Source organism: Mytilus trossulus, chromosome 8 (genome assembly GCF_036588685.1).
Source record: "Mytilus trossulus isolate FHL-02 chromosome 8, PNRI_Mtr1.1.1.hap1, whole genome shotgun sequence".
Classification (NCBI taxonomy): domain Eukaryota; kingdom Metazoa; phylum Mollusca; class Bivalvia; order Mytilida; family Mytilidae; genus Mytilus; species Mytilus trossulus.
This window is the reverse complement of record NC_086380.1, coordinates 6,418,295-6,436,926: the sequence shown is the minus strand read 5'-3', so window position 1 is coordinate 6,436,926 and position 18,632 is coordinate 6,418,295. Positions and strand designations below refer to the sequence as shown.

At 32.6% G+C, this 18,632-nt stretch overlaps 1 protein-coding gene and 1 long non-coding RNA gene across 2 annotated transcripts; both read right to left on the bottom strand.

Annotated features, from left to right (window-relative positions):
* Nucleotides 1-1,152: 1,152 nt before the first annotated feature.
* Nucleotides 1,153-2,713, bottom strand: LOC134728191 (uncharacterized). Its single transcript, XR_010108778.1, has 2 exons — nucleotides 2,518-2,713; nucleotides 1,153-1,698 (listed from the first exon to the last, which is right to left on the bottom strand). It is a non-coding gene; the product is annotated as an uncharacterized LOC134728191 (long non-coding RNA).
* Nucleotides 2,714-11,962: 9,249 nt separating this feature from the next.
* On the bottom strand, nucleotides 11,963-17,100 carry LOC134728189 (RING-type E3 ubiquitin-protein ligase PPIL2-like). The gene has a single exon (XM_063592687.1). It carries the CDS (start codon nucleotides 17,062-17,064, stop codon nucleotides 15,511-15,513), a length of 1,554 nt encoding a protein of 517 aa, XP_063448757.1. The 5' UTR covers nucleotides 17,065-17,100; the 3' UTR covers nucleotides 11,963-15,510.
* Between the last annotated feature and the right edge of the window lie 1,532 nt (nucleotides 17,101-18,632).

The following is an 18,632-nucleotide window of genomic DNA, read 5'->3' as shown; positions in this document are numbered from 1 at the left end:
TGTAGGTTTTACTTTGCTGAACATTATTGCTGTTTACAGTTTATCTCTATCTATAATAGTATTCAAGATAATAACCAAAACTTGCAAAATTTCCTTAAAATAACCAATTCATGGGCAGCAACCTAACAACGGGTTGTCGGATCATCTGAAAATTTCGGGGCAGATAGATCTTGACCTGATCAACAATTTCACCCCATGTCAGATTTGCTCTAAATGGTTTGGTTTCAAAGATATAAGCCAAAATATACATTTTACCCCTATGTTCTATTTTTAGCCATGGCGGCCATCTTGGTTTGATGGCTAGGTCTCCGGACACATTTTTTAAACTAGATACCCCAAGGATGATTGTGGCCAAGTTTTGTTAAATTTGGCCCAGTAGTTTCAGAGGAGAAGATTTTTGTAAAAGTTTACGGACGACGGACGACGGACGCCAAGGGATGAGAAAAGCTCACTTGACCTTTCAGGTCAGGTGAGCTAAAAAGGAATATCCAAAATGGCAAATACCATGGTATTTGAGGCAAATTCACCGGCAGTGGTGAACAACAGGCAAATTCGTTTGAAATGAGTAAAACATATTAGAATATACGAAAAATACACTAGCTATCAACCCGCAATCAAAATCTTGCTTTCTTATATAAGACACAGTAGGACAACCGGATGTGCCTTTTATGCCAAAATGTGATTCGGCGGCGCTCAGTAGTCCTACGCCGAAAATTGGACTTTTTGCGTCGGCCGACGTCAACTGAAAAATGGCGCGCTTTTGTGTATTTTGTTTTATTTGTTTGCGGCAAAGTACCGATGATAAATTCGGTCGTTTGTAAGCATATTTTTATGAGAAAATATAAGTTTACATATTATTTTCATTTTAGAACATTGAAATATAAGGAAATCTTATTTTTTTGTATCTGAACATAGAATTTCATGGACGTCAGAGCTGTTTTACCAGACAAGATGGGGCCGTCAGCTTGATTGGCAAAACAGCCGTTGGACGTCAGAGTAATCTCGAACTAACCGAATAGCAAGCTATAACGGGACCCCAATATTACTAGTGTAAAACCATTCAAATGGAAAAACCAAAGTATCTGCTTGCATGCTTGGAGAATTTAGAAAACTATGTTCCACTGTGGTTGATAAATTCAAATTGACAAATAATGTTCTTCACATTTATTTCAACGAAGGTATAAATAATGTGACATTATAAGATTTAATCATAAGAATTCTTAATTTTCTGATGATAACTGCAATCGCGGCTTTCCACGGGTGAATCGTCTACCTTATTTCTATTCTCGTTAGATGATCGAACGACATCGGCCGAGCTTTGACGAATGATGATAACTGATGACTTCAACTTTTAGGAGTCGTCTGCTTCCCTTTTGTCTTTCTTGTTTTCTTTCTCTCTATCCCTGTCGTCCTCTTTGTCGCTATCGTCCGATTTGTCACTATCGTCCGATCTGTCACTATCGTCTGAAATATCTATGTAATTGTTTATCACAGTAGGTAAAGGTGGCAATGAATTTTTACCTAAAAACATTTTATATGTCACCACACCAAAACCAAATCCAATCACAAATACAAAGGTATATCCCAGATAACTTGGTTTTTCATGAGAGCTGCCACCAGATGTCGACGTTCCTCTGTTTACGATATCGGTTATGTTTCTTATAATATCTAACGTAGTTTGTATCATAATTTTTCAATCTGAAATATAAATGAACGAACATTAATTATCATACTTGAATTTCCTAGTTTCGAGCGATTTAAACGGCTCCGAGAATCAACCCGAATTTGTTTCTTTGTATGGATATAGTAAAATTGTTTTTTTTTTCTTTCTCGGAGTCATTTAAATCACTCGATACTAGGTGAGACATAGATATAGTATAAACATAGAAAATTGAATATTTTAATCAACAAAAAAATAATCCAAAAGAAATATCTGTATCATATACCAAAGCGCCTGTGATGGTAGCGCATCATGAATATTGGAATAAAAAACAGATATTTCGAGACATGTTTTATATATAACTTATCTGATAAAATAATAAGTCCTGTTTCTGTTTCGTCACGTACACATATTTTAGTTCTTGTTTCTGAACTTTGCATGCTAAATTCGTTTTTTCTTCAAAATCTTGTCTTTCACTGTAATATATGGTTTCTTTCGTGAATGAAGTTTAAATTTTGAATGTTTCACCATTAAAAGTCTCGAAAAAATACCCCTCTTAAATATTCAAATACACAATGACTTAAAGTGTATGATCGAACAATGTAGATATGTATATGTAGGGAATGTGTTTATGATATGATCGTTAATGAGAAAACTTACACAAGTAACAAAAAAACCAAATGACGTGGATTCACCGTACACATATGATCCAACAATATACTTAAACAATCTATTACATGTATTATAACAACTTGAAAGTAGGACAAACCGAAAATGATACCTATGTTTTATTATTTGTTGATAAGTCTATACAGGTATGATAAATCACATAATGTATAATATAAAAGTATACTTACATGTAAATTACCTGCATGAATGACAATTGTATCCTGATAGAGTGGCCTTTCTCTACACATTTATTTTTACATCTATTTTTAACTTCCTACGGAAATGGAAATACGAGATTTCAATGATTATCTGTCTCGTCTAAAATATACATGTTATATAATAGATAAAGGATATGTTGCTAAGACGCTTATGAGTCATACATATGTCATATGAACAACCAAACAGCACAATGGTGATATTAGACAAAAACGTCACATATCATAGAGGTCATAGTTTTAACGAAGTTTCATAGATAGATAGATAGTTTATTAACGTCTCACCATTAATATACACAATACAATATTTACATTTATCATATATTTAGTACAAAATACAGCTATTTTGTATATCTAATAAAGGTTCTTTTTTCCAGTCTGTATCACCTACCCTGTATCGCATACCCCGTATCGCATGGCTAAACCCGTATCGCATACCCCGTATCGCATGGTAAAACCCGTACCGCATACCTTTTTTTTTTTTTTTTTTTTTTAACTAAAGTCAGTTTTTTAGGTTTTTTTTTTGCTTAAGAATTTTTTTTCTAAAAATAGGTATTTTTTTGGAATGACGTCATTGTTTGGTATGTAACGTCACGTGCATCAAGTTTTCATATTGTATGTGACGTCACGAACATCAAGTTTTTACAACATATATTTTGGCACACTCAATGCAACTATAAAAAATACAAAACACTTAAATATATACAATAATAAACAAAATATTTTCAAAACAACAGATTGAAAGGTAACCTAGGTGCTTCGTATAAATAATCGAGCAGTTATTTAAAAGCTTTGAAACAAGACAAAAGCAGAACTGAAGGTAACCCAGTGCTCTGGATCAGAAAACAGTTCATATACTATAATACTCTTCTGTTGAAATATATGATAAAGCGTATAATACATGGCAAAATCCGTATCACATGGCGTATCACCCTCGACCAATATCATCCCTCGGGCCTAAAGGCCCTCGGGCTGATATTGATGTCTCGGGATGATACGACATATGATACGGATTTTGCCATGTATTATTCTCTATATATCATAAAAACATAAATATATATTAATGCCATTCTTAAAAGAATTATGAGAGACAAAAAGTAAAATTTCATCAAACAATAAAAGGACTTTATAAAACTATGTACATGTACTATTAAAATTTCTAAAACAAATTTAAATAACTTTACAGTTTAAAAAAAAATGTTATCGATATAAAAAACGTCTCCTTCTGTCTAAAATAGATTTGCAGGACTGAGGTTTTGGCACATTTGTAAATAAGTTAACATTAACGTTTTGACATCCCAACACAAAAGACAGTTTCTCACGGTTCGTTAACATGTTAAAGTTCTCATCTACACTGTTTATATATTCATAAAGTTCGTTCCTTAAATCGTCATAAAGCGGGCAATCAATTAGTACATGTTCCTCAGTTTCAGTTTTACTTTCACACATAAAGCAAGTCCGTTCATGCATTGGTAAATGTTCGAAGCGCATTTCATAAAATTCAAAATAAGTTTGACAAAGTTATTGATGTCTTCAAACTTTAAGCTTCATACTCATGATACTTTCTCTAATTGTTTTAATTAGCACAGGCGGATTTATTGGAAAAGAATTTGGTTGCTTATAAAGGGAATCACTGAAGCGTGACTGGCGCGGGCCCCCTCTTAGGTCAGTCAGTGGGCCCCCACTTATGAACAATCTGGATCCGCCACTGATTAGTAATTGTATCTATAGTTATTAATATTGAACACAATATTTTCAAAGCTAATCACTATAGGAGCGTTTGCCCTTTATATACAGTTTTGTCAGATTTTCTCTATATAAATTAGATTTTTGAAAATAATACAGAGTACTTGAGTTTTACCCCTATGTTATATTATTAGTAAAAGGTCATACTGGTAGGCCATACAATTCGGCAGCCAAAAGATTGTAGTTGCCAGGTTAAGTTCTAGAAATTCGACACACTAATATTTTTAGAGCACAAGATTGCTGTAAAAGTATATGGATGCCAAGTGATGAAGAAAGCTAACGTGTTTGGTTGGTCAGGTATGATAACAAAATAGAATGACTGCTATGGTCATGTCAATATTGTTGCGTAAACTTGTGTTAAACACCAACAGTTATTTTCTTTCAGGCCAGTAATCTAACATCGAGATTGATTGAATATTGCTTGTTTGGTTAAAGTCCAGTTGCCATTTTGTTTTTATTCAAATGCAACCTGATATAACATAATAATACAAATATGAAACCACAGAGTTTATGTCAGCTGCAGCCTTAATATAATGTTGTGAGCACTGCATATAATGTTGTGAGCACTGCATATAATGTTGTGAGCACTGCATATAATGCTGATCATTAACATAAGGCAGTCATGGCGCTCCATATTCATAGGCTTGGGATGCTTTGTAGACCTTTGTAGTTCTAAAGTTCTCATAGTTATCTGTTATAATTATAAAATATCAATTTAATTTTACAATAAATAAGAAGTTATTTTTTTCTCATTAATGTTTGTGTTCTAAGTCCAGCGGATATCAGAATAATTGATCACTTTATGGTAAAAGCATGAAACTTGGCATGGTGAAAGATTAAGGGGTATAGACAAAATTCAGATATGGAGCCACGAAAAAAACATCCAATATGGCCGCCAAATTCAAGATGGCCGACATTAGTGTAACATAATTCACTTGATGAAGTCTTCCAATTTTAATGAGTTCAGAAGATGTCAAAAACTAAAGAAATACAATTACGATATGTCAATAAGTATTTTTTGAAACCTTATGGTACAGAAATCATCAAAATGGTGTCCAAATTCAAAATGGCGCTTCAAAATGTCTAAGTTTGACAGTATTCGTATGTATACATCATCATTGTGTAATGGAGAGATTCCAAATCCGTGAAACTGATCATTTGATATCGACAAAGACCTACAATGTATCATTAATGCCTGGGTGCATAGATAATATTTTCAAAATGGCGGCAATATTCAAAATGTCGCCGTTTAACATGTCAACATTAATTTTTACGTTTGTTTTTAAATATGGTATAAAAAGGATTAAAAATTAATTTCAATACAACCACGTATAAACAAACATATTATTATTCAATGTAACAGGTGACATTAACTATGAAATAAAAATGGCCGATACAGTTCAAAATGGCGTCTTTGACGAGTTCTTTTTTTTCACAGTTACAGGTAATGGCCTTAGAAAATGTCACAATATTCATGAAATGAAAAACAATCCAACATATGCAATATTAAATCAATGCAAAGAGTTTTTTTTTTTTTTAGAAATGAGATAAGAAATTAAAAAAAAAACTCACAAGAAACTATTTAACATAACAACAGATTAAAATTATAATTAAATATGATACAAATGCAAGAAAATCAATAGAAAGCACAGTCATAATCAATTTCTCTTTCACAGTCCGATGAGCAGTTGCATAATGCTGTGCATTTTAATCTGGTTTCTAGAATGTACATGCTCATCGACATCATCTCTTACATCCACAGTGGATGAGCTCATGGCATCACATTGTAGCTTCAGCAAGAACTGACCAGAATGGTGACCAAGTACCATCAACCAAATAAATCTGGTGATGGCATACTTGAATTTGCAACTAAACAATAGCCCCAAATAACACTACTTTTGTAAGCTGCACGTCTCGGAAGTTCAATGAAAAAGTGCATCTAGTGTTGGAGGAATATTGTCAATTGTTCTTGTCTTCTGTGTGAATAACTGTTTTCTTAACTCATTCACCATATTAGCTGTACTAGACCGATCATACAAAAGCACAATATATCGTTCTATTACTTTCAACACTTTAAAAATTTCACTTCATTTGGATTTTTAATAACCTGCAGAAATGCTTCTGACAACTACTCATATACGGACCATGTGTCCCAAGCTGATTTTGTACCTTTTCCAGAAAAAAGCTGAGACTGTGTCACAACCGGTAAATGAATGGAACAGTGGACAGACTTCCACTTTCAATGGTCCTAGAGCAAGGCACAATCCATGAATTGAAATATAAAAGTTCTTTCCAGTGCTAAAATCTATCCACAGCTGTTCAGCCATTTGATTTCCCTTTTTAATGCAGATGGGAAAGAGGACATTTCAAAATAGGTTCAGATTCATGATTGGTGAAATGTTTGAACAACGCCTTGAACATCCTCTGAAATATGTTGTAATAAAGATATGACTATACCATGGAATGAATCTTTTAACGAGATACTGCTTGAATTGTGATCGTTGTTGTCTACAGCAGACGAAGTAAATATTTTGTAGTGGATTGGAAGGGCAAACAATACCTTCTTGGACATAACGACGACACGCATCATCTAGATCACGTTTGCTAGTCTTACATGGATCATGATTCCCAAATAGGCACACACTGGAGGTTCATACTCTTTCATGTGACAGTTGGATAGTTTCTTTGTAGAACTATACATCAGAAGATGTGCTACTGTTAATGTCGACTGAGAATGTGAACGCGATCTTTAATGTCGGTCCAAACTGAATTATACTGACCAAAGAGACTTGTTCTGAAAATGCAATACCATGGATTTTACTTTACTTCTTAGATTCGACATTATCATCTTTCATTTCAATTCGAGATGCACGTTTATATAAGGAAACAAAACATTTAGAGTGGTACTTTGCTTCCTGTTCAATTAGATCACAAGCACTTAATTTTGCAAGTAACAGCGTGTCATTTAATTTTACTGCACATTCTCTCACACTTGTATCTTGTCCAAACGTTTAGGACTCATGCAGGGCTTCTTGGCAATTTTCATTACAGAAAAAGCACACAGACGGGTTACCGATGGACTGTACGGAAAAGCTGTGTCTAGTTTTCTTTTTAAATGTGGTTGCTTTATCATCTCAGTATTGTCTCATGTGAAGTTAGTTTTTCTGCTATATCCAACTTTATCCTGTTCAGTTTTAAGTTGCAAGATTTGTGCCAACATGCCTTTTGGTCAATGAAAGACTGTGCTATTGCAGATCCCTCATCTAAGTTTTCAATGCACACATTAATGCCTTCAGGCATCAATCGTAATTCATGACACTTCTTAATATTGTCAGCTAAAGATTGATATCCAGCACCAAGAGAGACGTTTAGAATCAAATGAATATATACGTTTTTCATCTATTATTTCTTGGCATAGGATGCAATTTGCCAAATCAATATTATTCAATTTAGTCAGTTTGTCATATTCTACACTTGATACCCTGAACGTCTTTTCAGTAGCCAGGTTGTAAGAAATATGATCGTAAATTATTTATTCCTTTTGGATAACTTCTGTAAGCCAGACGCGTGTTTCATCTACAAGTGTCGTATCAGTGACGCTTGAAGCGAAAAAGTCAAAAAGACAAACAAAAAGTATGTTATCCAATATTTGATGACCTGAAATCCTGAAAGTTTTGCAAAGCACAAATATTTGTTGATCGTTAATAGCTTTCTAGATATACACGATATAGTTTCTGATAATAAGACTTTTGACGGCCATTTTGAATTTGTCGGCCATTAAGGAATTATTTTTTATTGTTCCATATTCAGAAAAGATTAATTAGCATCATAACTAGCAAAATGCAAAGTTTTGTGCTTTTATTTTCAAATGTTAAATTATACGATATTTTTTTACTGTTGGCGGCCATTTTGAATTTTGCGGCCATTGTGGAATATTTTTTGATGGCTCCATATCCAAAAATGTATATAAGCATCATAACTAACACTGTGCAAAGTTTGATGCTTTTACCATAAAGTGATCAATTGTCCCAAAATACATGAAATATTGGACTTAGCTGCTGGACTATAATTATAACGTGTATAATTAGAAATGTAAGTGATAAATTTTGACACTATTATTTTTACACCGAAACTAAGTAAAAATTGTAATTTATCCATATCAGACATGTTATCAAAATAACAGTCAGACTGTCAGTATATCTCTGTTTATCTATATTTTGAAGTGCACCATGCAGGGACTTGTATTTTAATGTTTGAACTGTACTATTTATATAGTTACCATGTATAACAATCAGGTTGTATATTGAGACATCTATTAAACAATTCTATTCAAACCAGCATTTAATTTGTATTAAACTTGATGACTGAAATCTTTCATATTGTAGGCCTCATCGTAACGTCAACGTTTAGATGAAAATTTACGATGAAAGTGCAGTTTGTGTGCGAATGTGTGTTTTTTATGTTATTTTTATGGGAGAGTGTACAGTTTCTATAATACTAAAATTACGAGGTCCAATTTGTCAGCCGTCATCACGTAAAAACGACGAATCAAAGAATTCAACTTTATATATAACTAATATAGTACAAAGGTGTAGATTAAAAATTAAACCACTCCAGGCCCTTTTGTTTTCCACGTAATTAATATTGCCAATAATTAAGAAGTTCCGGGTCGATTCCGATACCGATACCAATAGTATATTCACCTGTTACCTATTACCTTATCTGTACGTTCCGCATCTGACAGGCGCACCATCAAACGGTGTATTCAGGATTAATATGCTTATTCAGGATTGATATGCTGTATATACACGGGTCATAATCACAGGGTTGACACTACTAAATTGCCAAATTGTTACAGGTTTATTGTAGTATTTTAATCAGTAAGACTTTCTAAGATAACAATAAGAATACTAAAAATCTGGACTTAAAAATAAGGCGTATAGGTACAGTTTTCAATTTGTTAGCGGGCATGACGTAAAACAGCGAATCAAAGAATTCAACTTTATTTATAACTAATATAGGACAATGCTGTTGATTAAAAAAAACTCCTTTCCAGGATCTTTTGTTTTTCAAATAATTAATATTACTAATTGATAAGTTCCAGTTCGACGGGTTCAAACAAAAAGATTTGAAAGCAGAGAAAACTGTATATCTTATTAATCGGCATGACTTTATCAGATGACAATACTAATATTAAAATAAGGCTTGCGCATAGTTATATACTTTAATTCAGTCACGGACCCGCGATATCACGGGTGTGTTCTAGTAGTATATAAAGTTATAAACATGTTGTTCAGTTGTTGTATGTTGTTGCTATATATATAACATATTTATTTCCTTCGTTATTTTGACATAAATCAGGCTGTTAGTTTTCTCGATTAATTTGTTATACATAAGCAATTTGGGGCTTGCTATATACGATTTTTTTAAATTTTGTACGTTGATATATAGCTATTAGTTTCTCTGTCATTTGGTCTCTTGTAAAACTTTGTCTCATTGGCTATAATACATGAAACCATATCCTATTTTCATATGTATAATATATTTCACTTTATCAAAATATATTTAATTTCATTGACAGAAATAAACTATTTGACACAGAATCTCGCAAGAGCCGGCAGGTTAGCCTAAAGTTGCAGTTCTATCTCTGGGCGTCGGGTTCAAACTAACAACTTAAGTATTTGTATTTGCTGCTAGAACACAGGTTTCAGTACTAAGTGTAAAAACTGATCAGATTAGAGTCCTAAAAATGTCGTCTGGTATGGAAACATGTCTTCAATCATGTCGACTGTTATCTAGTGAGCTAGAAGGTATATAAATCTGGCTCAGGGTGTTAGTTTGGTACAAGGCAGGGTTTATACCATGATTTCATCCTGAATATGCATCTAATTTGCCGTAAACCTTCGTCCATCATCGTACTATGCTACGTAGTATGTTACTGCAACAACACAAACATGACTAGACATCATTGAAATTGGGTCTTCTCTGTGGGCCCGCTATCAATAATGAGTGGTAGAAATTTGTATCAAGACATTGGGTTGTCAACTGAAACTTAAGTTTTTGACCATAACTTTTGACCTAGGAAGTTGTACATACATTATAACACACCCTATGGTGTTGCCTTGGTTAATATACATGTCAAGTATAAAGTTTAAAATCATAACGGTTCTTCAGATATAGAGCAGGCAAGTTCTTTACCATAGGACATGGAGTTATCAACTCAAACCAAAGTTTTTTACTTTGATCTTTGGCCAAGGAAGTTGCACATACATTATGACAAACACCCCCAGAGTTGATTAATATATATGTGAAGAATAAAAGATTGTCTAGATGAAGAGGGACATAATCCTCACCATAGGACTTGGTGTTGTCAACTGAAATTAAAGTTTTTGACCTTAACCTTTGCAAGATAAAGTTGTACATACATAAAACTTAACACACCCTCTGGACGCCTCTGTGTGTGGGAATTTCTCATTACATTGAAGACCTGTTGGTGACCTTCTGCTGTTGTTTTTTCTATTGTCGATTATTGTGTCTTTGACACATTCCCCGTTTCCATTCTCAATTTTATGTCAAGTATAAACTTGGAAATAAAAAAGAAGATATAGAGAGGACACCATCTTTACAATAGGACATAGGTTTGTCAACAAAAACTTGTATTTGACCTTGACATTTGATCAAATAAGTTGCACATATATTATAATACAAGCTCTGGTGTTAGTTAATATACATGTCAAGTATAAACTTTGAAATCAATGGTTCTAAAGATATAGAGCAAACACGATCTTTACCATAGAACATTGATTGTCAACTGAAACGTAAGTTTTTGACCTTGACTTTTGACCTAGAAAGTTGCACATACATGTAGATACACCCTCTGGTGTTGGATAATATACATGTCAAGAAAAACTTTAAAATCAAAAAGGTTCTCAAGATGTAGAGCAGACACTTTGAGTTTCTTTACCATAGGACATGGGGTTGTCAAAAGTTTTTTTACCTTTAACATTGACCTTAGAAGTTGTTCAAACATTATGGAATGTCCGTTAACTGCTAGTAATCTGATGTTATTTATGTATTAGTGTCATTTTATTTATTTTTGTTGGTTACATCTTCTGACATCAGACTTGTACTTCTCTTGACCTGAATTTTAATGTGCGTATTGTTATGCGAATACTTTTCTACATTGGCTAGAGGTATAGGGGAGGGTTGAGATCTCACAAACCTGTTTAACGCCGCCCATTTTTGCGTCTGTTCCAAGTCAGGAGCCTCTGGCCTTTGTTAGTCTAGTATTATTCTAATTTTAGTATGGCATTCATTATCACTGAACTAGTATATATAATTGTTTAGGGGCCAGCTGAAGGACGCCTCCGGGTGTGGGAATTTCTCGCTACATTGAAGACCTGTTGGTGACCTTCTGCTGTTGTTTTTTCTATGGTCGGGTTGTTGTCTCTTTGACACATTCCCCATTTCCATTCTCAATTTTATTATGACACACCCTCTGATTCTAGTTTAAAAATATATGTGTCAAGTCTAAATCATGAAAAAAAAAAGCGATTCTCTTGATATTGAGTGGGCAGACACAATTTATAGTGGACAGATGTACAGAGTACTACAGACTGATCAGTATTAGAGCGAACGGTCACTGGGCAGGGCCCTTATAAACAATATCATCTAATTTTACTATGATTTAATTCAATGATAGAATTTAAAATGTGAAAATACTATATATACTAGTCAATCTAGGTAATTATGGATACAAAAAGTAAGTAATTCTCAGATATCTATGTCTAAAATAAGATTACATCATGATAATAGACAATGGATTAAAAAAACATAAAAACACATGAGAAACCCAACTAGATGTGCATGAATGAATGAATGAAAGGGAAAATGAAGGTGCTGAATACTGATATAATTTAATTTTGGATGTAACGGGTCTTCTGATTGGCTGATGTTATTTTGTTATCAGCCCATAGACATAATTTAGTCATGTGACCGTGATGTCATCAACGTTTTTTTCATGATTTTCTACGGTTTAAATGGAATTTAGAATTAAATTATAAGAAATGACTGTTATATTTTTTTTATCTATTCGAAATAACATAAAAAATGTGGTGCACACTGTTAAATAACCCACTATGTGCATGATGTGCGTTATTCAGTGTGCACCACATTTTTTATGTTATTTCTTCATAGACAGCATGTATCAAGAAGAAAATCTAAACAGTATTTACAAACATAAAGTTGTCAAGAAATACATTACTGGTATCAATTTCCTCTAGATACATGTAATTGTAACTGAAACATTTTATTAGTTTACATGTAAACATCTGGCACATATTTAAAATTAAGGAAATTACTATAGTTTAAAAAACATACAACAACCTCACTGTGGTTTATCTTTTCATACTGTTCTTACTGTATTATCATCCAGTCTTATTCTTAAGGTGGTACCCATCACTTTAACTAAAATCAATTTGGCTTTTTAATTTTCTTAAAATTTTGACAAAGTACTTACTTTAACCATGTTTGAAAAAAATATTAAAATTTCAAAAATTTTGAACCAACCGTTTTATCAGAAAAATTACACTGGTTATATAGCAGTTTGACAAACACTTTTTTTTATCTTTGAAAAGCTTAATTTTCTCTTAACAACACAACGTAATTAAAACGTTTAGCTGATTTTACAGAGTTATCTCCCTGTAGTGTTAGGTACCAACTTAAAAAAGACAGAACATTGTTTTTTCATCAGATTTTTACTGCTAATTACCAGAAATGCCAGAAGTTGTAACAGAAAAAAATAATTATAAAAAAATTACCATGGTTTTAATAAGGCGGTTGGAGGGGACAAAAATTTCATCAAAATTTTAATCAATTTTTTTTTCTAATTTTATTTATTTCACTATTAGATATTACTTTATCATGGTTATGGTATGGTTAAAAATAAACCAAAAAAATCAATTTCGTTTGGTCCCAGATGACATTAAAAATGTTTATATGAAATTATATCATTGAAAAAGCTACAAATTATCTCCCTTTGTTTCAAAAATGCATAAAATTTGAAGTCTCTTTTTCAACTCATCAGTGTCATATTTCAAATGAGCTGTACTTAAACTAACATGACTAAACAATTGTAAAATTTTAGTGCTTTAGTTTTTGTTTTATATCAATATTTACCTCTATTTCTTCTATTAATTCAACAGAAAAAAGTACCTTAACAAAAATGCATAATTCTTTTGAAAGCAGATTATGGGCACTCACACCACATCTTCCTATATCTATTAATTGAACGGTGAACCCATTTTTTATTTTATTTTTCTATTAGACATATGATAAATTTCATATATCATGTTTATAGAAAAGAAAAAAAAGGGATTTATACTCACTAGCCCCCTTAAATAATGTTAAATGAAATCAAGAGTTTTGGTAATCAGGAAATAATTAGGTATCTACAAAATGTATGTAATGATAAGGGGAATCCTGCTGTTCTTGCTGTTGTGACAAAGTTTAAATAATAAATTGAAATGCATCAAAAATATACATAAATGAAACAAATAAACATCACTCTTTCAAATCAAATCATGGCAATGATACAATCACTTAGACCATGTAGACACAAAATCCAGACACAAAATCCAAGTTTTTCAATCAACAATCCCTGAATGATTTTTTTTTATTTTGTCATGTTTATATTTAATTAATTAAGGATTTAATATAACTGTAAAAAATTTGCATAGGAACTACAAATGGAAAGTTGTATATACATGTATACATTCATTGGTGCAATATTTTCTTTTACATTAACATATATCCAGAAACCTTGTTTCTTATGTCTTTAACAATAGACAATGATAGAAGTATGTAATATATATATATATTCGATTACAGAAAAATTCTCATGGCACACTGTTAAAATGAATAAAATCATGATAATAAAAAGAGATTACAATTAGTAAAGCAAATTACCAAAGATAACTGTCATTTAGTTGAAAATTCACCAAATGTGCATTTGAAGACCAAAGGGAATGTTTATAAAATCACGTAAATCAGTGATTACTGATATTTACAAATCATTAAACATGTTAAAATAATTACAAATAAAATCACTTTATTAATTTAAGTTATGCCTCTTACTTATACACTACATACATGTATTTCATGGAAGCATATTTTCTAGATTTATTTTATTTGCGCCATAAATTAATACATGTAAAAACAATCATTTATAAAAACAAAATATTATTATCATACATGACACATGAACATGAAAGAATACAGATTTCAATAACTGAAGTCTACAAGTTAAGAGTGACCAAACCTATATTACTGTGGTTTTATTTATTTTCATGGGTATCAATTTTCGTGGATGGATGAAAACTGGAATTTGTGGATATTTGATTTTGTGGTTTTGCAAATCTCTGTCATTGTCTGTATACAAAGCTTATTGCAAACATGTTGTTCATTGAAGATTTTAATTCGTAATTCACCTCTAGTGACGGTGACTACCCATGAAAATTGCTATACAACGAATAATAATGAATCCAAAGTTTGGGTTTTTTTAGTAAATAAATACTAAAATTTAGATGACCATTCATACATGTCATACATCTACATGTATGTCATATGTGGCAATGAAGAAATTAAAATGCATGTTACACGAACATAACTGTATGTGTAATTCATGCCACTAAAACTTGTGTCTGATTTATAATAATAATCAACATTTTGCTAGTTTAATTGCATTTTGTATTTTAAAGGCCCCACAATTTTTAATTCAAAATGCAGAATTAGAATGTTAGTTAATATTATTGAAATTCAAGATTTTATCATGTTTATTGAACATGTTGGATTTGAGTCCTTAACATGTAATTTTCTTTTATCATAGTTTCTACTTTTATGACTTTTGGATTACTTGCCTCAGATCAACTAATTAAAGTTACAAAATTATATCTGATAAAGGGGAATTGAACAGTTCAGATGTCATCTGATGACATGTTTGATTTACATGTTTTACATGTATTAATCATGTTAATCATGTTAATGGCATAATGATATCTTTATGTGACAAAATATCTTCATATATTTATGAAACTTGCAATTGGTAAACATGTACATGTACATACAATGTACATTGTTATTTCATTTTCACTTGGTAATTTTCAACATGAACATGATGAATAAGGTTAAAATTAGTCAATTATAATATACATGTATATATTTTCACCAGTTACTAAAGTTCCCTAATTTCCCTGGTACGAATTTAGCTTTCTTTTTTTCAGTCTCTGATTGCTCATCGCTTCCTGATCTTTTCAAACTAGTTTCACTTCCAGCCGAATTAATGTACTTTCCAACACCTGATTTGTAAACCATAGGAGTACCCTCAGCTGCAACCTTCCTCTTTCTTTCTTTTTCTAGCTTTTCCTTTTCTTCTTTTGCCTTCTGTAGATCTTCTTCTCTTTCTTTTTTAAGTTGTTCATCTGCTTCCTCATATGGATCTACAAATACTGTACAATCTTCGATTATTATGTCTTCCTTTGGCCTATCTTTCTTGTCTGTCTCAATGAGTTCTACAGCATCTAGTGAACCTATCCCACCAACAACTCTACCAAATACTGAGTGTTTACCATCTAAATGATGAGCTGACCTGAAAGTGATGAAGAATTGAGATTTGTTTGTGTTTGGTCCAGAGTTCGCCATACTTAAAGTTCCTCGGCCGGTGTGTTGTAAATTTGGTTTAAATTCATCTTTGAAAGTTCCACCCCATATTGATTCCCCTCCAAGGCCTGTACCAGTAGGGTCTCCTCCTTGTAAAACAAAATTTCTTATTGAGCGATGAAACTTTGAACCTTTGTAGTACTTATTTTTACAATGTTTCAGAAAGTTCTCGCATGTTTTTGGAACCATATCACAATAAATTTCAATGTTCAGTGGACCATAATTAGTGTCAAGTTTGACGTATCCTTTCTTTTTCACTCTTTCATAACGCAGTATATCTTCATCAATAAGAGCAGTTTGATGTTCTGTGACTGGATTCATTGCTGTTGAGGTAAATGATGCTGCAACATGACCAGTAGAATAATGAGCTGCATTGAACTTGTCTGCTTTGGCCATTGAAGCTTCTTCCTTTACTGGAGCTTTGTAAGTTTTTTCAAGTTCATCAAGGACAGATTGAGTCATGGTGCTTGCAGATCTGATCTTTGACTTTGACTCAGCTTTGTCTTCATTTGTAACCTTTAAATTATGTTTAAAATGGTAAAAATTGGCAAAATTGCATTTTTCCACATCTGTTGGGTCTTGAATGGTTATAATGTCAGCCTTTACAAACGGCTCGTCAGATAAAAGGTCTTTGAAGTGACTTGTCTTGAGATTAAGTTTATCAACTGCGTTTTTACTAAACACGTTGCCTGTTGTTTTAATAGCCACGATGCTAGAGTTCTGATTAAAAACTTGAAACGTAACTGGGCAGTGAAATTTATCATCTTTGTTTTTATAGAAGTTCAAATGGATCAGATCCTTAGCTGTCATCTTTTCTCCATTTACAGGATTTACGCCGTACTTTTTCAGAAACGGAACAATGTTCATGATATCGAAAATGACGCCGTCTTTGGTGCATAGTGGATCTGCAAAAGGCTGGAACGATAGACTACAGCAGTAGAAAGGTAAACGTCTAAATTCTGCCGATTTCTGAAGCTGACCTTTATATCCTCCGAATTCTGTTCTCCATTCAGTAGATGTAAGATACAACTTATCTTTCTGATGTTGTTTTTTCCCCATTTCGCTTGGTCGGAAGTTTCCGTATCATTATAAATAAAAAAGTGCACTGACGGGAAGGGAGTGCGTAAAGTTCCGAAATCCACATAATCGGAAGCCGGACAACTCGCCCTCAGGAAATTCGCCCCACTTTTTCAACAGGTTGTCCCAATTTTTCTCCAAGTCGCCTAACTTTATAGATAAATTAATTTCCTCACTCTTGTTTACCACTGCGCCCCCAACATTGGAACTAACACAATACAAGATTAACTAGTTAAGTAGCCATAATGGCGTATTGACTAAAAAAAAAAAAAACATGTTACGAAACGAAGCTGCATATATCGATCCCATGCCCTGAAAATTGTTTGATTTATACTTCTTAATATTTGGAGAAATGTTTTACCTTGTTATACTTAGAATTTGAGCATTTGAGTCAACTAGTGCCCCTTTAAAGATTTTGATTTAACAGCATTCTTTTAACGGATTGATAACTTTTGTCTTGAATTTAGAATAATTAAACACTCACTAATACTATGAGAAATTTATTTTAGGGCTTGGTATCAAAATTAGAAAAAGAAAATAATAAAAAAAAAACAATTAGATAAAATTAGATGCATTTATAAGGTTTTCACAAGTATTCATTTAATTCATAACTGGGGCGACAAATTTAATCTGGCAGACTTATACATGTTTTATTCAGCGGGATTGCAACCCTTTTCATAAGTGTTGCGAGTTCTCAGCCAACTTATTCAACAGGATAATACAGTACAGATCAGTACAGAGTCATGTAACATAGTTTTGTCATTCAAAGTATGACAAGATACATAAGTAAAAGTAATATAAATAAATAAAATAATGTTGTCGTTCAAAGTATGATGGTATGCATAAGCACAGAGTCACGTCAAATGAATATCTAAAAAAAACTGACTTAATTAATAGTAAAAGTAATATTAATAAAGACAAATAAAATAATACTATTACACGTTATTAAGATGATAACCAACGTCAGTACGCAAAATCTATACTTCAAGACCATCTGGTATGAAGTTGAAACGGAATATTTATCAACAAGTTCTTGGTACCTTCCAATGAATCTTTTTAGAAAAGGACGAGACGTTCTTTGACATACCCCTGGTTCAACAACTTTCTGCTCAGACATTAGTGACGTTTTACAAAGTATGAGTAGGAGCTGCAAGCTCTTGAATACCGAATAAGTTGGGAAATGTATAGTCCATATGCAGGTGAAGTTGGCATATTGCTGCTAAGGTGGGGGAAAAATTGATAATTTCAAAATTTCAAAATCGTCTCGTTTGTCATAGATTCTGGTACTGAGATGACTGTTTATGTCAAATTCGAGGTATAAGTATAAAAATGAGCCGGAAGAAGCCGTGTCTGTAGTCTCTTTAATTTCTAGTTCTGGTGGATATATTAATGGAACCCAATCAGAAAAGTTCGGATTGTTAATGGAAAGAACATCATCAATATATCTGAAAGTGAAATTAGATAACCTGCCTTCCTTGATCTTCTTGTTTTTGACAAGTGTCTGAGTGATCTCCGATTCATATGAAAAAATGGAAGAGGTCGGCAAGGAG